The sequence below is a fragment of the Anarhichas minor genome, unplaced genomic scaffold, assembly GCF_050575085.1.
Source record: "Anarhichas minor isolate MPS153535 unplaced genomic scaffold, ASM5057508v1 ptg000042l, whole genome shotgun sequence".
NCBI lineage: Eukaryota > Metazoa > Chordata > Actinopteri > Perciformes > Anarhichadidae > Anarhichas > Anarhichas minor.
The window spans coordinates 8,156,543-8,180,600 of NW_027466488.1; the positions used below are offsets into that span (position 1 = coordinate 8,156,543).

The window sequence follows — 24,058 nt, forward strand, 5'->3', positions numbered from 1 at the left end:
AGGGATTACAGTAATCTAATTGTAAAGGAAACAAAGTTATCATTGACAGAGACACATAATAGAATTTAAAGACATTTGCATTGCTGTCTGCAGCTACTTGTCTTTTGATAGTACCACTAGAGGGCGCCAAATCAGACATTTCTATATTCTATATGTGCATTATATCCGTTTCATAGAAACCAACTACTGAAGATGATCCAACACCTTTTATTGACCCAACTTTGCACAAACTGTAGCGATATGAAATCAAAGATATGGAAGAAAGTGACACGAGGCCATAGCTGAGTTTTCTGTTTTATTGATATACACTACTTTAGAGCCTACAGTATGATGCAAGGTATTCCCTTTGAATAATTTCAAAAAGCACTGCAGTCTTAAAAATTACAAAAATTTTAACATACAAAATATACAAGAAATGACAATACAAGGCTCGGTAAACATCAGCTAAACCTGTATTTCCCTTTTATTTTACAAAACATATATATATGTATATGTATATATATATGTATATATATATATACATATATATACATATATATATTATCAACACTCATACATGTCCCCAACCTTTTAGGAATGACATCCATTTCAAAGTATCAAAAATAGAGTTGTACAGTCTCTGTTTGCTTTACCATAATGTAAAATGGGAACGTATTGTTCGCTCTTTGGTTGTGACAGACGAGGACGGCAGCCAGAGTTTACTGCCGCTGCTGGTTTTGTTTTAGTTTTTCGTTGACTCAAGTCTTTCAAGCTGCAGCACCAGCTTTATATGCAAAAAAAAAAAAGCCATCCCCCTCCTCCCACACAACCCTCAATATCCACTCTGTGCCCCCCCCCCCCCCCCCCCCCACCCCCCAAAAAAAAATACAAACGGGAAAATAATAATAATAATAGTTACCGACTTATGTCTTTAGTCATGGAAAAAAAAAATCAACCCAGAACAGCATACAGACACACTGACAAACTGGTTTTCAAACAAGAGTTAAGGCATCCTAACAGTTTACATGGTGACATGATACTCTCATCTGCATGTTGTCTGTGAAGTTCATAAGCAACATTACTAATAGTTTATAATCTGCTTTTTTCATTTCGTCATCTCACATCTGCTGCTGTTATCGTTTGCATAGCCTCGATACGTGTGTGTGTGTGTGTTTCTGTTGTTGAAAATAGGACTCTTGAAATTCCTGTCTTCTGTACAGCATATTTGGTACAAACACCAACCATACATCCACACGCACGCACACACACACACACACCTGAACCTATTAAGATGCTCACACTGCGTCCTCGACAAGGCCGATTGGCTGACGGACAGCTCCAGGATGCTAACAGAACGGACCAAAGCATCTACAACAAGTCTACAGTCTACTTCTAGAGGCATCAAGGGTTTGGGGTTTTTTTGTATTTTTTTTTTCTTCCTCATTTTTAAAGGCATTAGGCAGAATTATAATGCATAGCAGAATCATTGTCACCTGGAAACTGACTTCAAAACCGTCACGAGCAACACTCCTCAGCTCTCACATGCAGGAGCATCATTGTCAAGCTTAAGGCAAACAAAATGGAAAAGCCGAATGGAAGTCTGTCTGTTCACACACACGCCTGAAACCTGCCCGGAGACGCTCTTTCCTTGTTATTGCTGCCGTACAGGCACTGCATATCTGAATGCATCATTGTGAATAGACACCGTTCTGGACACTATTAAGGATTTTGATTGTGGACAGCAAACAGTTGATTGTTGCAAACAGGGAAAGTGCATCCAGATGTTCTTCGCTAGACTTTAGGATTTGACCTTGTTCATTAAAGAGGGGGCAACGATACATATATGCAGTATATAAACATCTTCAGGTACAAAATACTTTGAAAACTTTAGTCAGATCATTTTCTGTCATACCATCACAGGTATGGTGGCTGTTAGGAAGTCGAAGGCACACTAGGGCCTCTGGGAGATTTGGGGAGTTATTGCATGAAAATCCATTTCAGAGGCAGGGACGTCTGTGGATGAATAAAAACACTTCCTTGTAACGTGAGGAGCATCTTCAAATATCTTTGAAGAGAAATTAGAGGGCTAACTCAGTCCTGAAACCCGCTCATCACTCATCGGGATTCATAAAATCATCTTTCTGAAACAATATCATCATCACACTCAAAGCCAGCTGTGCAAATCAACAACAAAAAAGCTTAAGCTACCATTCAAAGCTGCTAAGTGTTAATAAGGCATTTGTTCAACTTGAAGATAAAGAGATACAGGAGAGGGAAGAAGCAACGGATGAAACAGAATAGACAGAGGAAGGAAGAGAGAGAGAGAGAGAGAGAGAGAGAGAGAGAGAGAGAGAGAGGAGTCGATTCATGTACAGATATCTACACAGCTGCAAGGTTACTAAAAGTTGTGGAATGTTGCAAGTTGCAGATCCCAGACCAGCGTCGGAGGAGCACGACCTCCCCTTCCGGGTCCCTGCACTCCAAGACCTGAATGATGTTATCATCTAAAAAGGGAAAAGATCGAGGAGCGGACAATGTCGTCATCAAAGAGCCAAGAGCGAAAACAAACTGGGATTTGATTGGAAAGTTCAGCCAGATATTCAAATTCAAATGTTTAATTGATCATAATTGAGATTCTGATCCTTCAATGTTGTTTGATCTGAATGTGGGAACACAATTTTACAAATAATAATAAATTTCTCATGTTTCAATTGGTTTTGCCGCACCACACTTTTGCTGATGTTTTGTAGAGTTTTAGTGTCCAGATGTTTTGGATCCCCAGCTCCAGGCTTGCTGTGAGAGCACGGTGCACGGTGCACTGGTGAGAGAGGGACGACAACAGACACGGCTGCATCGCCTCCACTGCAGAGAGAGTTATTGAAAGAGCGACTGCTCCATAGTCCTGGAGAGCTGATTGGTCGGGTCAGGTCAGGGGCGGGTCACATCTTATTCTCCAACCATCTCAACCTCGCTGTAACTTGACATGGCCATGTTCTCTTTAATCTGTGTGGGTTTGTATCTATATCTCTAAATAAGAGAAATCAAAGTGTCTTCCTGTGAGGCTGGTGGTGTAGCAGGTCCACGAGGCTTCAACAAGAATGTGCAACCGTATTCTGTCTTCGACCGCGGCCTTTCTCATCTCTTCCTGCACTCTTGTCCCATCACAAACAGGACCAGAGACCAGCACCAGGACCAGGACCCGGGGTTGGGGTTCGAGAGCTTGAGGAGGCGGTTCATGACCCAAAAGGCTACGTCAGGGCCTAAGTGTGGGCTGGGCTATGACTGGTTGTGTGCTGATGGGGGACCGTGACTGCTGGGGGACTGGGACATGTCTCTGCCGATGATTTCATTCACTGTGGAGAGAAAAATAAAACATCTTTTATACGTGAGTCAAAATATCAAAGCACTGGATTCAACAGTTTTGAAGCTAAAACTTACATTCAAGTGAGACACACATTGGTGGGAAAATGACAGATGAGGACGATTTAAAAAAATCTGAATCTTTCCGCTGGCTTCATCTGCCCATCACTGGTGGAAGCTCAGTTGAAGTACACGTTCCTTGCCAGCAGAGGGCGGTGTTGTTCCACGCTGAGTTCTGAGACGTCAAACTTGACCAGCAAAGAGCTCAAAGTGGGAAAACTCAAACAAACTGGAAGACCCAAAGGTCCCAAAGTCACAGCTCTGACGCGAGATATAATCACTCCTCACAACAACAAAAGAGAGAAACTATTCCGTTTAATAAATGTGCCATTTCTGACCATAGTCTGAGTCTAAGAAATGTCACCAGTTACCACATATAGACACGGTCCTGTGCTGTCTGGTATTTCATTAGAGCTAGGTGCAAAGGGGGCTGAGTAAAACCAACGCACTGTGGAGCCCGGGGGTGGTTTATTAATCCACTGACTCAGTTAAAGCCTGATTTTGTGATTGTTTTACATCTGCTGCCTCCATTCAGTATTCACACTGGGACCACAGCAGGGAGCCAGCAAAAAAACAAAGTGCAGCCGTGAAGTAAATCATCTTCAAATACTTAGTGGTGAGGAAAGACACAAGGACAGACAGAGAAGTGTTCTGGTGAAACCCATGGAAAATGTGAAGCGAACACTCTTTCTTTCCACTGTAATAAAAGTGTTTTTGTCCCGTTGAGTCCTCCGTGTGATTCCTCTCTCGGGTGTTCTTAAGGTGACGTTGACGGGTCAGAAACAGAAGGCGTGGCAAACTGGTTTGGGAGGGTGTGCATCAGAGACCTCTGGCCAAGTCTGGCACTGGAAGAGTTAGAATGTCGACTTGTCTGTACATGACAGCTCTTCTCTTCCACACAACGCACACCATGCCCAGCCCATAATAACCACATTACTGTAACTTGATTTAAAATCAAGGGGGCCGGGGATGACTCAGTCAATGATGAGAAACTGAACCAAGCCAAGCGTTTCATGAAGAAACCATATTTTAAATTTAATGACACACAAAGTGACATGAATGCTTGTCTATAAAACAAATAAATAATGATCCTCATATTGTGGTGTTCCCTTGCGGTGTGTTTCTCTTGTGTATTAACTGCACACATGTCCATTAAACACCTCGTTTCTTTTTTACGGCCTCTGTCACGGGACCAGCAGGTTGAATTTCGTGCCTTGGTGTACATTCTGTTGTATTTGTGTTTTCTGCTGCTTGCTTTTGTGTCTGGCCACCATCACTCACATCATCCTGTTAGCGTGGGAGGCTCTTCCTTTCCCATGTTAACCATGTTCACACACACACACACACACACACACACACACACTCGCAGCACCACCACGCACTTATAAGACTACACGGTGACTATCAAAACACCTTTGTGTGTATATAACACTGGAGGTACAATATACAACAAGTCGGGCAGTTTATTGATTTTTGTCAGACTATTCCATCGTTGAAATAAAACTGTGATGGAGGGCTACAGATTTCCTTTAAAGGTCGCGACCTTTCAAAAGACAAGCGGTGCAACTGTGCTCGAAATAAAGAGCATCTCAGTGCTGTCACAGGAGCATCAGAGCAGCTGTACACATACATACAGATGAAAGCTGGGCTTCTTCTGTCCGAGCTCCAGACCGATGTAGTGAAATGTAGCTGAGAAAGGTTTTATATTTCACTCTTATATTCTATATTTGACTCATTTTAACGCAGAACAAATGTATAAAATATCATTAATAGCGATGTCTTGGACTCGCTCACAGCTGAAATGTTCTGTGGTGAACTCTGTTGCTAGCTGTGTTGATTGATGGGCGTGAATCTAACACCACAGCAATATGAACAGCGTGGTGCGAAGCGCGACAGACCGACATCAAGTGGGCGTCTGCAGAAAGCACATCACTTTCCGCTGTACCGTTTAGATCGCTGCAGAGGCCAAACATCAACCTATGGGCTGATAAATCAGTTTGCATGAAACAATCTGAAAACCCATGACGTCATCATTTATCAAGTGCATCGTTGCTCTAATTACTCTCAATTTGATTCACTCGGTTTTTCGTATTTAAAAAAGGTTTCCCCACACATTCTGTCACAAACACTTTTCGTTAGGCTTCACTCTGGATATTACAGCTGCGCTCGATGTAAACCTGGACGACCTGATTTGGAAGTGAATTTCCATCTCAGTCTCAAAACAGTCAATGGAAAGTAGGAGGACCGTATTTTTCTCTTGTTTTCCTTACGAGAAAAATAAGCGTGTGGACGAAAGACAAAAAATATAAAACACAAAGTACACTTGATTTCACACAAGCGATATTTTACAATTATTTTACATAAAACAAGGCTTCATTTTCCCATATCAGAGAGCAGTAATCTATGCTTCACACATCAATAACCCAGAAGTGAAAGGTTTGAGTGGAGCCCGGCCGATGAGCAGTTTCACATGCTGATAGTCTCTTCTCAGGTTTACTGGTATTGGTGATGACAGTGCAACAGAAAGCCGGTGATTCAGCGCTGCCTGCCATCGTTAGTGTGGCTCTGAAGGGAGATCCTCTGCATATGACTGGGAGGGGGGGCTCCCTCATCAAAATACACATCTGCTATTACAAATACTACTACTAGTGCTGCTGCTCTCACGCAAGCTTACATCAGATGGATCCGTCTCTTCTGCGCTGATGGCTTTTAATGCCCAATGTATGCCCAAAAAACACCTCCCACAATGTGGCTAGAATACGTCACAAGGTCACAGTCTGTGCAGCTTTTAAAAAAAGAAATCGCTGCTCGAGAAACAAACGTATTGTCAGATCTACATATGAACGAATTAACGTCGGGAGATTCTTTAATCTTTAACGTCTCGCCACTGTGATTGGGTAATCTCACGCCTCCATTTTTAAAGTGCATGTCAAAGGGAGGTATATGAAAAATATTTCCATAATGCAAAACAGAAGCAGATACGATAAACATGTCTCCTGTCGAAATGGAAACTGGGTGATTATCATAACCCTCTGTGACACATTGAAAAAAGTTCCCTGACCCGGGCTTTGAAAACATTACTCTGGCAGAGCAGATTAAGCAAACAAGTCCAGTAAATGAAGACAACATGGCACAACGGAAAAAAAACAAAGGGAAGAAAAAGAGGCAAGACGTTCTGCCTGCAAGAGGGAATATCAAAGCACACAGTTTCCACTCGCAGGTCCCTGTAATGACATGCACAGTCCACGTCTTCACAGAGCCCCAGGTATGAGAGGAAACGTGAAGAGAAAATCACACACACACACACACACACAGTGGAAAGAAATGGTCATTTGATGTAACTTGTCTTGAAATCTCCCAGGTCGGCTCAGTAAAGCTCTCTCTGGTTTACTCGTTCAACTCTGCTGCTGCTCTGTGATCTGAGTTATTTTCAATTCACTTTTGGAGTAAGTGAGTGAGTGTGTGAGTGTGTGAGTGTGTGAGTGGGTGACGGCACATAGATCTTTAGAAAGTCAGTTTCTCAAAGTCCCTCGTTTCTGTGAGTCATCGCTGGATTTCCCATTTTTGATCTGACGGTAAGCGATTGAAAAGACTCGCCTCGCCTCCCGCCTTTGGATCGAGGGACACAGCATAGCGGCTCCACTCAGCAGACTTTTAGGGAGGAAACCACTGGAGCCCAAACGGCCGCCCGGGGAGATGGGCAAAGCTCATTACGATGGTTAATAGTGGTCCATGCTGTAGGTCTTATCAGCAGAGGGCATGACGCTCTTCCAGTCATTTACTGGGTGGTGGTCAGGATCCACTTACCCATGGAAGTTAATAGATTTGTTCTCTTCCTTTTGGTTAATCTTTCCTTTACTCCTGTTCCATGAGGACAATATACAGCAGGAGAGCTGCAACCAACCATCATTTTCATTATTGAAATAATTGTTTGGTCAATAAAATGTCAGAAAATAGTGAAAAACACCCTAAAGCCCAAGGTGTCTTCATAATAGCTTGTTCTGTCAGTCCAAACTCCTAAGATACATGAAAAATAAATATCCGTCGATCAACTAATCATTGGCTTAAGAGTAGAGTTTAAAGAATAGTATCTTCTGCAGAGCAGCTGAGGCGACTCATCCATGTAAACTTCGTATACTCATATACTCGTATACTCATATACTCGTATACATATTCGTATACTCATCCATGTAAACTTCGTATAATATATATTCATATATGTTCAGTAGAGGGAGTGAAATCTACTTCACTGCACCGGGATGAGAGATGTGACTGCTATTCATTTTCCAGTCAAACGCTGGCGCTCGATGGTTTTGGCTGACGAGCACAAAATCAACTCTGACACGATGTAACAAACAAAAATCTGGGCTAAATTGAAGACGGCGCTGTTCAATGTTCATAATAATTTGATAATCAGACTCATGAACTTCAAGTCGATATGTTGCTCTCATCCCACGCTGAGGGATTTCCAGGCTTCCCCTCCTTCCGTCCACAGAGAAAGGCAGCAGGCTGCCAAGGCCTCTGCATTTCACTCTCTAAGACCTTAATTGTACGGAAAGATGACACAGAGAGTCCGTTTCCACTCGTTCCAGGGGAAAAGAGCAGCAAACGTTTGCCATTGTTTTTAACGAGCGGCGGCGGCGGCAGCATTTGATGGAAACGTATTTTCCTTCCACTGTTGTTTTTCTCATGCCATCGAATCAAGAGCTCTGTGCTATGACTCTGTTATGGTTGGTTAATGGCAGCATGAAGCCTCTGAATGAGATGGTCCCATATACACATGTCTGTGTCCATAAACAACACAAATATGATTTATATCTGGTTGTTTCAGACAAATAATCAAAGTTAAATGAACTACAGACATGTTTACATTTCTTCCTGGCACTGCACACACACACACACACACACACACACACACACACACACACACACACATAACAATATCAGAAGTTATGATTATGGAAAAAGTAGTTTGTCTATATTTGTCAATATCTCTCCTGATGTGATGAGTTCAGAGTTTCCAACCATCCAATGCTTTTAGTGTAAGTTATTATAAATGAGGCAGTTACACCTTTACAGTACAAGAAGAAGTTCAAATAAACTGTTCAGGCCTTTCCAAAGAAAGATTGTGAACAAGGATCATTTACAACGGTAGCCCAAAACCAAAGGTCACTTCCAAGTTTAATTTAATGTATAATTCCATTTAGGATACATCTGGAGTCGTATTTCTCAACACCTGTCAAAAGTAAATCCAATATTCACTGGCGTTTGCCCCGGTTTCAGCCGGCCAACTCCTGAGAAGTACATCCAAGTCTTTTTTTTTTTGGGATTGCTAGACGTTGGCTTCTTCAGCGCTCACTTGTTTTCCTCATTTACGGCTCTCTGCCATTTTGCAACATAGTCAGCCCATGAGCTGGAGGATTCTCAGTGGGATTGGCAGCGCTGACGAGCCTTCGTCTTTACAAAGAGCTACTTCTTTGATGTTATACAATAGTCAGAGATCATTACCGCTCTCGTATCGCTCTGATAAATATAAGGCTGCAGTCAGAAGCCGGTGAGACTGACCAACAGCTAGCGTGACTCTCTAACAAAATCCACCTGCACCTCTAAAGTCCACTAGCTGACATGTAGTGTACACATAACCATTGTAGAATTACAACATGTTGTTTTTACATGAGTATGATTTAAACAAACCATGTTAATGAGTGAGCATTACAGGTGCTGGTGGGCAGATTTTGTTACCTTTAGTCGGAGCCAGACGAGCTAGTTTTCCCATTTTCAGTGTTTATGCTAATTTCATTGAGCTGATTGGTGGCTGCAGCCTGATATCTTATGTCGAGATGAATTGAAAAATTACTTTTTAACCCTTTCAGATCACAGCGACGTTCATATTGTGCACCTATTTAATAATATATGCAAAAAAATACCAAAAATAAATCCTTTTCTCTGTACCCGGGCGGGCTACATTCTAGCCCGCCCACTTTTTTTTGCGGTCCAATCCAATGGGAAGTATCTGATTTAAATCCCTCTTGTAACTGCACACGGCTCAAATGTTTGGTTTCACTGGGGAATCCGTCACAGTACAGAAGCTACAGACGGGACTTTCACATACGGAGAAGAGTAGTCTTGATCTTCTCATCTAACTCTGGGCAATGCAGCAGCTAATCGATACGTAGAAGTCATCATTTTGATAGAACAATGGTGCTTAATTGATCTTTAAATTTAGAAAGAGCAGAGGACATGTGTGCAACGGAACAGTAAAAACATGTATTGAAAAGATGTGTTCACTGCATCGTTCCTCGTATATTTGATTACATCTTCAATACAGGATGTGTGTATCTGTGTGTGTTCATTTGTGTCATTATTACTGAGTCCGTGTCTCTCATGAGGAGTACTGGCGGCAGGGCTCGGACTAATATTAAGCCTCCATGCCGTGCTCGCAGTTTGAGGCAGCTGTGGATTTGGGCAGGGCCGGGCCGAGAAAAGAGCAGCTTTTGTTGTGAACACACCGCACACACTACTGACACCCTAGTAACTGCTCTCACCACACACACACACACACACACACACACACACACACACACTCACGGGCTATTCCTTCCCATTCATGCTCTGTAAACATGGAGATCGTCACATGCTGATTAATTGCTTACATGCACGGTTCGGCAGCACAGAGGCTTCATATTCTGTCACCACGACGGCTGTAATCATCGTTACAGGACGGCCTATTCTTCAGCTCCTGTGTTTACGTAGAAGCCAAACACACAACGTTTTCAGGGCTTTGGAAAACCTGGTTGAAAATCTCGCAGGGGATTGATATTAATTCATATAAAAACAGTAATAATATTCTATAAGTCCATCAATCATCTCTAGCTGTTCATTCTTAAGTCCTGTAATAAAAAAAGAGAAAAGAACCTGTACTTATTTTATTTTATCATGGTCTCTTCACTGAATGTGTCGAACATTGACCATGAAAAATGCTCTTTAATAATATTTAAGGAATACCTTTACTCTTCTGTTTTGATTCGGACATCAAAGCAGTAGAAATACACAAAGCTGCACATCTTAACAACATTCAGTGATGTCCCGTGCTGCTTTGTTGAAACGTTCCTTCTCTTCTTTTTTCCAGTTCATTGCCTTTAACATCTTCTTTTTCTTATGTTCCCCGCAAAACCTAATACAAACAAAGCCTAGCCGTCTGTCTCCTGTGATCTCAAAGAGACTCTTTAACATTAAATATATATTCTACATAATTTTTACATTTGTAAACGGGGACATTTTACGGTAACATAATTTAATCTAAATGGAGAATATCAAAATATAAAGTAGATACTTTTTTTTTAAAGAATGAAATGATGAAGTACAGACTTTCCTTTAATGTCAGATTGGATGTGTCGGCTGAGTGACCCTGCAGTGGGGTTGGATTCTGACCTCGTCTGTCCATCTGTCTGTCAGTCTGTCTTCTCACCTCCTGTGTCTCCTGCTTTGCACGGCGCACACATGCAGCATACTCACACCTCCACAAACATCAAACAGACAGACACAAACACAATACCCCGTCCAACGCACACACACACACACACACACACACACACACACACACACACACACACACACACACACACACACACACACACACACACATCTCAAGCATGCTCTGGTGTGCGTCACGAGGGCCATCTGCTTGCTAACCAGAGCACTTTTCTGCTCGTATTCCCTCTCATGCCACTGACAGACGTCTGTGATTCTACTGCAGGAGTTCGTTTTCATGCATAACGACCGTGCGATGAAACAATAATTCAGTCTCAGCTTTCTACAGGTCAGAAAACGGTTCAAAGACACGTTTTACCCAAACACATGGACGTTTGAATAAAAGATGTATTTTAAGAGTGGATGACAGTAGAAATAATACCGAGTGAGTACAAATCATGAGCTGAAGGGAGTGAAGTTGATGCAACATTGTTCTCAAATGTCTGAAGTGTTGTGATTATATACACTGCCTTGAAAAGTGAATTATGCATAATAGCTCTGGATTTTATTTGTGTGTTATGGATGTTATGGATGCATTAATGCCCATCCTGATCTGTTCTGTCTGTCAAACTGGGGTGAATATGGTCTACTTAAAAAAAAAAGAGTGTGACCTCCTAAAACTGGGAGCCGGGTGTAAGCTTCCCTCTGCTACTTCAAAACATGGCCTACAGAGCTGGTCTGGCACAGAAAGCTATTTTTAGCCACCGGCTCAAAGGGAGAGCTTACATTCCCAGTTGAACCGTGTCATTTACAAACTTTTCTCACACTTTCTTTTTTTTTGCGAGAGCACAGCCAGCTACTTTCAGAGTGTGTCTGTCTCTGCGCGTGTGATCGGGAGAGGCACGACTAAATCGGAGTTTCAGTTCTGTGCGCGAACACGTTCTATGGTGCAGCACATTGTCTGTAATAAAGAAAGACAGAAAAGAGACGATGAAACAGTTTGTTTTCAGGACATGTGTTTAAATGTGTGTGTTAGCGTGTGTATGCTTAAGTATTACGCACTGGTAAACCTCAGCGGTTGTCGGCCTTTCACACATGACTTATTGACAATGGCCCTGTGATAATTAGGCTGACCCTTGCTAGCACACAATATCACACCTCGCTGACAGCCTCGCCAGGCTATTCATTAACCCTAAACCTTCAGGACCCTCATTTGAATATGACACCGGGGTTAATAAAACCAAAGCAAGGCTCTGAACGGCAGATAAGGACGTAGATGATTGGGAACAGCTCGGGCACACACATTTTAAGAAAATAAGTAAGAGATCATGTAAGAGAGACAAAAGCTGCTAAATGCATGTGCTGGCTTCATGGCCAATTGTTAGGTCAACAAGTTCTCCTGAGCGTGCTAATTACAGTTGTTAATGCATGTACACACACGCTCACATACACACAGGCGCACACAGGATGCAGCAGCACACAGCTGTAGTTTCTGTGTTTCAGCTACAGTCTTTGCAAGTAGCACAAAATGATGCAATCCTCTCCCCCTCCCCAGCTCCAAGAAGCCAAGAAACTGCTGCCAGAGATAGATAAGCTCAGCAGTTTTACCATCATGCCTTATGCTACTATAGTTATCAGTCCTATTGTGTCTATGTTACCCAGTACTAAGTCACAGGACCCCTCAGTAATGAACCTGTTGAAAGGCTATCACCATAATCAGGCATTAAGGCTTCAGCCACTTGAAAGCTACTGGTTTAGTTTTACATCATCAGACACAAATGTATCTTGCACGTGACATTTGGTTTGGGTAAATGTGATCCCTCAGTGGTCCACTGTTTTAGACTGAAAATGAGATTGTTCACAGATGGGTGTGATGTGTAAATATCTTGTGTAAAAGGACACGGCGAGGACGGAACACGTGATAATGAGAGCAGAGAGACTGGAGTGACAGAAAACTGGAGAATGAGTGAGTAAAACGGCAGGTTGATGTCATTGCTCTCAATGACTGTCAGAGCTTTTCTGCTTGTTAAAGACATTAATTGGACACAAAATGATTTTGCAGTCACAGAGGTTAACATCCTAGATAAGTATCTTACCATCGTCCAGCGTGATGTCCTGTAGGCCGATGGAGCGGAAGGTGGGCTCCCTCTCTTCGGGCTCCTCTTTGATGTCCAGCCTCTCTCCATCCGAGGGGAACGGCCCCTGAGGGCTTAGAGGGTGAACCAGGGGCCCCGCTGCCACCGGGGACAGGCTGGCCATGACCGGGCTTGTAGCCTGGGGAGAGGGCTGTCCTGAATGCTGCTGGTGCATGGGCCCCAGAGGACTGCCGCCAGAGGTGGGGGAGGAGGAGGTGGGAGACTGGTAGGGCAGCGAGTGGAGCTGAGGGGAGGAAGGCCCAGAGTGGGGAGAGGGGATCATGCGTGGAGCAGGGGCGCTGGACGGTGTGGGACACGAGGACGACCTTTGACTTACCGGGTGGTAGCCCATAGCCCTCTGCAGTTGGGAGGAGTGCTGCCCTACAAGAGGGTGGCCACTGGGAGAGGGCACCCGGGTGGGATTTGGGGAGCAGTGATAGCCTCCGAGTGTGTGCAGGTGTGGGGATGAGGGGGCGAGCAGGGGCTGCTGGCTCTGGGGAGACCCAGCGATGGGGTTGGTGGTTGAAGAGGAGGGAGCTGATGGTGAGGAGCAAGGGGAGGAAGGGTACACCATTCCCATGCTTATTGGGTGCGATGCCGCACTGGGGCTGTGCTGATAGGGCATCCGCTCGTAGCCCTGAGGAGGAAGGCTGGACTGGCCATTGAAGGGAAGGCTATGACTATGACTGTGGCTGTGCTGCATAGACTGGTAGGAGGGCCGGGGAGGAGCAGGAAGAGGATCGGGGGCAGAGCTCGGGTGGAACGTCATGTGGCAGTCAGCGGGAGGGTGGTGCAAGCTGCGACCCTGAAGGTGAGGCAGGTGCTGGAAAGATGGGGAGCCCAGGGAGGAGCAGGGGGCCTGCAGGGGTAGCAGGCCAGGTCCGGAGCCGGCGGCCAGGCCACGAGGGGAGCTGGACAGAAGGCTGTCCGATGGGTGGCACTGCTCAGGAGAAGGCAGCTGGGTGCGCACCAGACTGGCAGCGTGTGCCAGGGGCATGGACATAGGGGGTACTGCAGAGAGGTCCAGCTCTTCTCTGTGCTCCTGTTTCACCATGACTAAAAGGAGAGAGGTTTGCACATAGAGAGGGAGGAAGGGAGATGTGACAAAACAGGAAAGACAAAGAGGATGGGAGAGAAAAAAAACACATTGTCAGTTACGTCTATCACTAAAATACTGAAGAGGAAAAACAAAAAGAAACTATTTTTGCTTCAGGTACAGAAGTCCAGTGACTTCAACCAGCTAAATAAAAGGCATCAGTTTTTCCTCATTCTCAACCCCCAGTAAGTCCCTGAATGAATCTGTGGCTTTGAAGTTGAAATATGTTTCAGTAAAACCTGAAAAGCTAGACCATGAGAATCTCAAAGCAGTAAAAATAGTGCCTGAAGCCTATGTATTGTGAAATGGGTCTCCTTCCAGAACACAAACAAACAACTAGTGACATTGTAATGGTAAATGGGGCCATTCCCTTTTACTGTGAAGGCTCACAGCACTGCTATGCCGATCGGTAACCTATTTCCCAATCTGGTGCCTTGTGACAGTGAGTTTTATTTTTATCCAGCTCTGAATTAGAGGGAGAGCATATGTTGTCGGTCCGGGTGCCATCATGTGAAATGTTGTATGGGAAGAGGAGCCGAATGCCCCGCAGCCCAGATCAGATGGAAAGCAAACGAGTTCACTGCTCATGCCCTCTCCTCACCCCATCATGCCTCTGGGAGTGAGAGGGAAGGGGGCACGAAGAGGTCAAACAGCGTTTAAGTCAAGTCCATTCTGGTAAAAATGGAGCCAGAGGGATATCAAGGGTAAGAGAAGGGTATTGTAATGAATATTAAAACATAGATCATAATTAAAGAATGGGTGTTTTCATTTTATTGACCCAACATTAACCTACATATGCCTTCAATGTTTGAAAAAGACGTTTCGTCACCCAATTTTCTCAGAACTCATCCTTAAATGGGGCCAGGGCCTCTGCAGCCCAGCCCACGGTGAAACCTTTTTTTTTAGTTTGCCACAATAAAGCAGGCGGTGTCCGTGGTGACACTAGCGGTGTCAGCAACCCAGCCTGACTGACAGAGCCGTGTTACTCTGCTCTGCTCCGATTGGCTGCCCCAATCTGTCAACGCCGAAAACAGGAACTGTCAGTGCCGAGTGGGCGTGCTTGCAAACAGAACGGCTGGGTGGGTGGAGGGGCGAGGTCGCTTATGTGCATACACACACACATAAACACACACACATAAACACACACACACAAACTGTTGTGGTGAGACTCAGGGGTTTGGATATGTCGCACAAAATGCTCACGTTTCATTATATTCTGCCAACGGCGTTTTTCAGTTTGACTGGCTTCAAGAGAAACAATATCAAATAGCAGGAATGTGACTTTAATGAAAAACATTAAGGAAACTTTCAAAATATCACGACTGCTAAAATAATCATATCAAACCACAACTCGAGGTCTATGTACAGCAAACGTTTCTTGGATAGCAAAAGATTTGCATCATAAAACCCCATGCAAGCACAGTACATGTGAGAGAGAAAAGGTGTAGGCTTCACAAAATAAACAGTTTGCAGGTGTTAGAGTTATTGTTAGTGGAAGAGCCCCCTCTAAACCACAGCGATGCTCTCTCTGGAGAGAGAAAGAGAGAAACGGGGTTAGTGAAACCCCTGTGGAGAAGTGTGCGACATGAAGAACGCGTTACAACCGCCTCTGGTGTCACTCAAACTCCTGTCCCTTGGGGGGGATTAACTACAGCAGGAAGCAGTACACTCAGAGGAATGCAGAGTAAAGCTCGAGAGGATCTCTTTGTGTAAGATATCTGTAAAAATGAGTTGCAGGAAAATGACTTAGGATCATAATACTAGCACCTTAAAAACAGCGTACGATTAGCAACACTGTGCTCCCTTGCCTTACCTGTTTTGTACCCTTTTGTAATATAGCAGTTGTAAGTCTAACACCCCGCCTCCTCATGACACCCTCTCATCTCACCTGAAAGGTAAGTGAAGCGCTGGGATTGGCTCCTTTTCCGCTTGCCATTGCAGACATAGAACTGCACCTGCACAGCTGAGCCCACAGACTTACTGTGGTAGGGAGGGACCTCCACCACGATGCACGACTACAAAGACACATAGAACGTTATTAACATACACTTATTGCCAACAACATACAACACCATTTGCAATAGAATAAAATGCAAGTACTAGCACAAAGAAATGTACAATAGACATGTTTATTAAGGCGCAAATACCTGTAATACAGACACAATGATGTAGAATAACTGACAACTTACTCCTTGAGTTTTCTCGTGCATTATTTTTGCCTCAACCTCCCATTGTGGTCGTCCATCTAGAGGGAATGGTAAAGAATAAAAAAGCTAAATGCATAAGCCAATGATAATCCTACTGCCATAAACAAGCAGGAACATATATTGCACAACATATTACAAGTTGAAATGTTTACTGGTCATACTTCAGGAAATACTTTCCAGTCACTCTCAACTCTGTTTCTTTACATTCAACATTAAACATTAAAATCATGAGAAAAGCGCCACATTTGACAGACGAGGATATCAGAAAAGACTTCACAAATCTTGAGTGCGGGTCTGGCTGAAGAAGGAAGAATGAACCGAGGGCTCAGTGGGTGATGAAGCAGAATACAGGACCATTGTACCACATCCTCACATAATGTACTAGCCAGTTTTTGGACAAATACAAAACCTGCTGTCATCACTCATACTAGCAACTTCAAAAAACACCGTTAAAATAGGCAATAAAACCACAAAATGGAGTGAAAATTGAAATGAATGACTAACACAGAGGCAGTTATGAACCCAGGCCACACAGGATCACTGATGAATACGGTTTCATAATTTAGACCCCTTTTGAATTATAGTGTGCTATTTTTTCAAAGTAACTTTCCTCATCTGGAGTAGCTCTCTTTCCCTATTTTCCTAAAGATGACGTCAGTGTGCAGTGCTTTCTCAGCTTTAACAGACAGGGCTCAAGAACCACACAAAGCTTCAGACGTCCAAATGATGTCGTTTTTAAAGGACTAGAAAATCCTTGCAGCTATTAAATAGTAATCAAATGTCCAAATATCCTGCTGTTTGTCTTGCCTGGTTAAAATTATGGAGAGAGCAATGGAATAATTGTATTTATTTTAAAATGCCTCTACACACTACCAGGTTTCTGGCTATAAACATCCCTTCCAGTTTTCCTATGAGGGATCAAATTATTTGGCCAGACATCTTAGGGGCAGCTGCTTGGAGGGAAGACGTCGGGCTGAAAACACTGACAGGACTGCCGTGTGGTTGGAAGAAATCCTCTCAGCATCTTAGTGCTGTATAGTCTCTCAGTGGAGTCGAATTCATTTGCAGTTGCCTGTATCATGGTGTGCACACGGTGCAAGTATACTCTCTTCACCTGCACGGCCTCTTCCTCAAAAGCCAAAAGGATTCCCCCAAATACCACCGTCACGTCAGGCACGTTCAACATGTCTGCAGAGAGGGACCAGCCTATATGAGTAGATTCTAACAAGCACTCAACTGTAAGCCTTGTAACATTTAGGCTATTAAGCGTTCTACCAAAATCCACACTCTACTGTCGCTTTAAGTAGGTGATGTACCTGCGCTAATCTCACCCGAACATTATCCTTAGTCGTAGTAATCCACCGGCACATTAACCATACAGAGACACTCTCTACTGGGAAGATGACGGAGAAGGACCTTGAACGTCTTTGCAGCTGACAGCGGCGCATTATTGCAGTGCAGTGCGTGTTGACATTCAACAGGCAGGCACAAGGGCCCCACATGCTCCGTCAGACAACAAGCACCGACAGGAACCTCATACCTCAGAGAGGACAATGACTCGGATCATCGAGATGCCCTGCGCGCCCCGTCAGAGGGTAACAGAACGGTGATCACTGTTTATGTTGAGACGTCTTTGTAAAAACCAACGGCAGTACAGAGTACACGTGCTGCGTTAGTCACGATTCAGGGCAGTCGGTGTTATTGCTTTTATATCAACAATCATCCTTGTAAAGTTGAAATACTTATACCAATTATGGACCTATTGTACATTTTAATGTTTGATGCAGTCTAGTAACTGTGAAACCCTAATCCTGGTTGTAAATAGAGACTATGTTCTGTGAGACAAACAGACATCTATCACTGATGTTAAAACAGTATTTATTTAGTTTAAAGGCCTTTCAGTTAGTAAGCTTTCAGAATATTGTCCACTTGATCCTGAAGACCCAAGTAAAGGTTACATTAAGGTAACAAAAAACAGAAATCACACCAATGCTCTGCACACCAAGAGATAGCAAAGCTAAACTACTGCATCACAGTTTGACATTGATGTGCTTTAAAATAGGACCTCGCACAAACAAACGCCAGGACCTCTGTTTCTGTATATAGTAACGTCATTTATAGAGCCATCCAATAATCTCTGTGTACTAGCAACAATCGGCCAGTCTCTCCGGTCCCTTTGTGAGTCTACTGTTGTCTTTCAATTATGAGAGATGGTGGAAAAATGTCTGTCACTGCCTCTCTTTCTTCCTTTTCTTCCGTTCCTGCACTTACTCCAATCAGTGCTTCATTGCACTAAAGCCGGCGGATTAGTCCTGATGAGGGGGATCATTTACACAAGCCCATCCTCTTCCCCTCTCCTGTAATATTCCTGCTGTCTCCTCCCACAGAGGCCCAGCTTTCCTCCCTACCCAAGATGCACCTCTCTAAGCTTTCCACTTGCCGCTGTGCTGTAAAGACCATCAGTGAGTTTGTTTCACCCGTTGCTACTTTTCTATGCCGCGCTTCACATGAATGAGCTGAAGACATTCCTGACAGAGTCCCAGAGAATGGCTCTCACTCACAAAAACTACTCCACTCAACGTTCTGCCGTGTGTCAACTTGATTCTGTTGCTCTACGTCACAAAGGTACCTCAGGCAGGCAGAGACTGGCTCTATGAATGTTTCATTTAAAATTTCCATCTCTGGGAATCTCTGTGTTTTGATTACGGAGTGATGTACAAAAGAGAAAAAAAAGATAAGGCAGAGAAAGACAAGCGACGACTAGCACGGGGAGTTTAACTAAGTAATCGCTTCAGCGTCTTTTAAAGTCACAAATACTCAATTTAGTTTAGAGGATGCGTCTGTTTTGTGTATTTTTGTGTCTGTGATTTTGTTTTTTTGGATATCAATGACATTAAAAAAGCATTGCCTTCTTGTATTGGATTCTCTACATACATATGTATCTGTAAATTATTACGTTCTTTTGTCCCATAAACTAATTCAAACAAAAACATTTTAATTTTCTTAATGACATTATTTGAGTTAGTAAACTAAGTGTGGATGATGATGTGAAAATGTGAACTTTCTTTTATTTTTGTCCTCACTATACAATACGTGCCTGTTGCTGCCTAAAGCCTGCTTGTTAGACAGTATTACTAGCAGACATGAATCTGTTCTGCATTTAAATAAATGCCCTGTGGGACAAGGAGACTTGTTGAGGCTAAGATAATGATTCATGTCTCTTTTATATCCCTGCAGACATGCATCCGCCATGACGACTATAAAAATCTTCATAACCTTCTGCAGATCTCGGCAACATTTTGCAAGATCTGATTCCAGATCTGATTCCAACCTCAAGTGCGTGTAAATCCGCATCAACCCAAAGTTTTTATTTTTATATTTGCCACAAAAGAACACGACTATCCCAATGAACCACATTAACGTCACGTGTCATGTGAAAAAACAAACACGAAACCTGATTTTTTTTACACATTTTACACGCTTAATTGGCCCAAGCTGTTTCTGCAGAGGTGGTCGGAGGGTAAGCTACTGTGCAGACACAACACTTACCAGGGCCTTTCTCCAGGAAGATGACCTTGGACTCTGGGAAGAAGTTGGAGCCGCTGATGACCATGTCTTCTCCCCCGCTGACCAGACAGCTGGTCAGGCTGGTTTTGTCAACTTGGGGCAGCTCTTGAGCCGAGCGCTGGGCTGGGAGAGACGCAGCGGGGGGTTCGGGAGAAAAGGAGGATGATCATTTGCCGAGCTGTGTTCATTCACACGGCAGTGTATCTTTTAGGCTGGACTACGGATGTACTATAATATAAGCAGGCACGTTAACAGGAGCACTTTATGATACAAAGTTGTCAACAAAATATCTGAAGTGACTTTCAATGAGCGCAAATGGTAGATTAAAACAACGTATCAAATCGCCAGACTGAAAGCTTGCTAGTAAAGACGTGTGTGGTAAGGTTTGCTTATGTGTGTGTGTGTTTTGAGTGAGTGGTTTTCTGAATGAATGTGTTTTGTTGTGATTGCGTGCGTGCGAGACTTGACACTCACAGCACTCCACAGGAATAGAGGCTGCCTGCAGCGACAGCACCTTCCCGTTGGGCTGAGGGATGTGCACTCTGAACACCACGCGGACTCGTGTGTTCTTCCTCCCGATATCCGTCTCCCCCTTCCGCAGCTCGATGTCCGAATTCCGCAGCTTGAGGATGCCAGCACAGTCGATACTGCAAGGTAAGAGGGAAAAAATAGTTGGCCCCCATACGGCACCACTGGGAGGGCAATCGCTAAGACATGGACAAGGTCGTGAAGGACCTTGGAGTGATAGAAACCAACCACAAGCCCAGCAGGGGATTGGCAATGAGGGGCAAATTAAGTGTTGAATTCACAAAATAAAGATGCCTGTGAATATGATTTATTACAGCTATAAATGAGAAAATCCCTACCGGATCCCTTCCTATGAATAAAGAGATAAATGTAACCAGATCTTACTGAAATATAATCATCCAGATGATTTGTAATCTTAAATATTTGAATAAAGGTTGCTTCTCTGCTCCATTAGTAAGCTTTTCCTGTTTGTTTAAATCTATTACATCTCCTTTGGAGGATGTAACAACCCTTTATGATCATAAACGTGCTTATTTTTCATTAGCCAGGGCTTCCTTCATGGTGGTAAGCTCATAACTTACCCGGCTGACATGTTGTTTTCAGGCAGGAGAGGAATTTCGAGAACTTTGGTGCTGGAGACTACAATTTCTTGGCTGGCTGTGGCTACGGTTTTCCCGGTGATCCGGTGCACCTGGTAGAAGGCGTGCGGCCTCAAGTAACGGTCGTCTGCTGTTCCGATGAACATCTGCAGGTTGATGGGCTTCTCACTGTAGCCAATGAGCTGAGACACGACAGAGGAGAGAGAGAGATGGAAAAAAACAAAAACAAAAAACAGATGTGAGTTCTCGGGGTCCAGATGAGAGGTGTGAACAAAGGACTACTCTCTTCGTTTCCACTGCCTTCAGAAGGCCACCTTTTTTTTGGAGGGAATCTAAATGTCAGGTTGAGGGTGTTGTGATATTTCTGGCAGGACCACTGGAGATTCATCTAGAGCTTTGGCCTCCGACCAGTTCGCCACTGATGTTTTCAACTAATAGATTTATCCTGTTTTCCCATTGCACGCCTGCCCCTTAACAGGATTCTTTGCAGGACACTGTTACCCCCCCAATAAACCTCACCATAGCCTTAAACCTGTTCTGGTCAACCGGTCCGAGGCCAAATAAAAGTTGTACTTCATCTACAGTACAAAAGTATAATTCACACGATCTTCAACGAATTCTGTGAGGTCAGTAACACAAAGATGTAAAAATGTCAACAGTCTTTTGAAATCCAGCGGTTCGTGCGGACGACACCTGGACGAGCAGCTGCTCTCTCCACTGGCCCCTGAGTGCCGGCACCCCGGCTTCCCCCTCAGACAGGTGAGATGTTGGACGGAGGAAAAGTGCTCCGTGTCAGTCAGAGACAAGAGAACGATGGAAAGGAGAGCAGAACCTTTTCCTCCTCAGAGGGACAGAAAACACAGGCCTCACAATCCCACCACTGTTGTAATGTTGTAGTTGGCAGACTGCCCCCCCCACCCCCCCTCCCTTTCGCCCTCCCCCCGCTCCCTCCATATTGCCCTCGCAGCCCACACCTCCGGCTCAAATGGAGGGCAGCCCGTTGAGTTTAACAGGAGAGAACAAGGCCATTCATTGCTGCTTCAAGCCTCAGCCCCACCACAGCTGCCTGCTGAGCCTTTCCTCCCAGCAGGTTTGCGTCACACGCCGCTGTGTCAATGTTTGGTACGAAACTGTGGTGGGTGAGAAAGTGGGTGTAGCTTTGTCATGTGCCGTTCCAAAACCAGCTAAAATTTTTAAAAAAAAGAAGGATTAAATTGGTCAGAATCGGGCCCTGGAAACATGTGCACCTGAGAAAAACAGTGAGCCAGTACTACCGAATAAATGTGTGCTTGGTTTCAAAACACTGACTTTCTCGGAAGCCAGTGTCTAAACTCTCCTGGTTTGCAGCGGGATTATTGAATGAAACTTATTTCCAGCATTTGGTAAAAGGTGTACTGGAATCAACGGTGGAGTTGGTGTTCACGGGAACATCTGTCATTGGATTTATTGGCAGCCTGTGGTCATGATCGTATCTCACTGTCTTTCTCTCTTTACTTGCTACTTCCTTGAAAATAAAATGACTGGCAAGTAAACAAACTCACACTTTGTTGTTACCACTTAACACCAAGTTAGTTAAGTGGTTATCTGAACATAACTCATTTATCATGGAGCCGATGACTTTTGCCAGATTGAAGACGAATGGTTATGGACAGAGAGGACATGTTCCTCTCCACTGTGGTTTTCTAGGGTTTTAAAAGTGTTGAGTTTTAAAACATCTCTCCAACTTCTGCTTCACCAAATCTCTGTGGAAAGCATTGTTATGTTTCCATAAGGAAGTGGCATTTATAATCATGTGTAATTACATTGGGAAAGGTTTGTTTATCTGTACCTATAAATCAATTACTGTGCCAACAGTTGAGTTTTTATTTTTTTAATTTTATTTCCAACCCCCAGGCTTTGTTTTGATGCAAAAACTCCCCTCCCCACATGATATGTTGATACTCTTCCAGGACATCCTCCATGTATTTTCTCCAATAGACTGATTCAGCTCCGCTGTCACAAGGACCGATACAGGAAAACATTCCTGCCCTCTGCAATATCACTGTATAATAAATCACCTCTGGCCAAGTCAAACACAAGACTATAACAATGCTACGCTGTTGTTGCTGCTGTTGGTGATCTTGTGCACTACTGTTTTGTTTATTTTTTCCCACTTAGTTAATTTAATACGATTCTATTTAGTGTTTATACTGTACATTTTTATTACTTTATCTTCTTAAATCTAATAGGTCCTGCTCGGTTATTTTATTTTATTATATTGTATATATTGTGCATTTTCCACACTTAATATTTTTATTTTATTGTGTAACCCTGTTTGCTGCTGCCACAGACAAATTTCCCCTTGGGGATGAATAAAGTACTATTCTATTCTTCTATTCTATTCTATTTTACCTGATCAGTGATGGAGACATGTCTGAATTAGAATGAATGACTAAACAGATCGGTAATCCACTATGTTTTTGGGTGTGTGTGTGTGTGTGTCTTTGTACACTGCTGTTAGTTCTTGTGGTGCAGAGGTTGCTGTGAGGAGGCAGAATGAAATCTCTGACACTAACCCCAAAGATCATGAGCAAAGAAGGACGCTTCCTCTTCCCACAAAAGTACACACGAACCTACGTAGACAGCGTATGTTTCTGAAATGTAACTTCTTAACTTGAACTGACAGCTACGGCATAGTGAGATAATTCCCGACTTTGTCAAAACTGCTGTATGTGGCACATGAAATGTATTTCGTAAGGAAGTTGCACCAAGGAACAGCATGAGTATAACAAGCAGTAATGGGTTCATCTTTGACAACCGCATTAGATCTTAAGAGCCACATGAAAGTACAAATCTTGCTAGTAACAGGTGATTATTATAGTCTGAATGGATCCATGGCTGTAAATTACATTATTCATCATTCTGGATTCAAAGAAACATGGAGTCACAGGAATCAACGCTCTTGTGGTTTGTGTTGCTTGTTTTATGATCATGTCTGCACACTGTGGAAGTCATCACGCAGAGTGCGCGTATGCATGTGTGCGCATGTGGCTGTGTGCATTGCATGCCTGTATGTGT

The 24,058-nt window shown here is 43.7% G+C and overlaps 1 protein-coding gene across 1 annotated transcript in view; it reads right to left on the bottom strand.

Moving 5' to 3' along the window:
- Positions 1 to 282: 282 nt before the first annotated feature.
- Positions 283 to 24,058, bottom strand: part of nfatc3a (nuclear factor of activated T cells 3a) — a 52,510-nt gene continuing 28,734 nt past the window's right edge. Inside the window, exons 4-10 of the mRNA XM_076109882.1 lie at positions 20,984 to 21,183; positions 20,349 to 20,521; positions 19,857 to 19,997; positions 16,290 to 16,345; positions 15,989 to 16,115; positions 12,966 to 14,060; positions 283 to 3,332 (exon numbers count right to left, since the gene is read on the bottom strand). Of these exons, the coding sequence (XP_075965997.1) occupies positions 3,256 to 3,332; positions 12,966 to 14,060; positions 15,989 to 16,115; positions 16,290 to 16,345; positions 19,857 to 19,997; positions 20,349 to 20,521; positions 20,984 to 21,183 (1,869 nt within the window). The 3' untranslated portion in view covers positions 283 to 3,255. The remainder of the gene's footprint in view (positions 3,333 to 12,965; positions 14,061 to 15,988; positions 16,116 to 16,289; positions 16,346 to 19,856; positions 19,998 to 20,348; positions 20,522 to 20,983; positions 21,184 to 24,058) is intronic.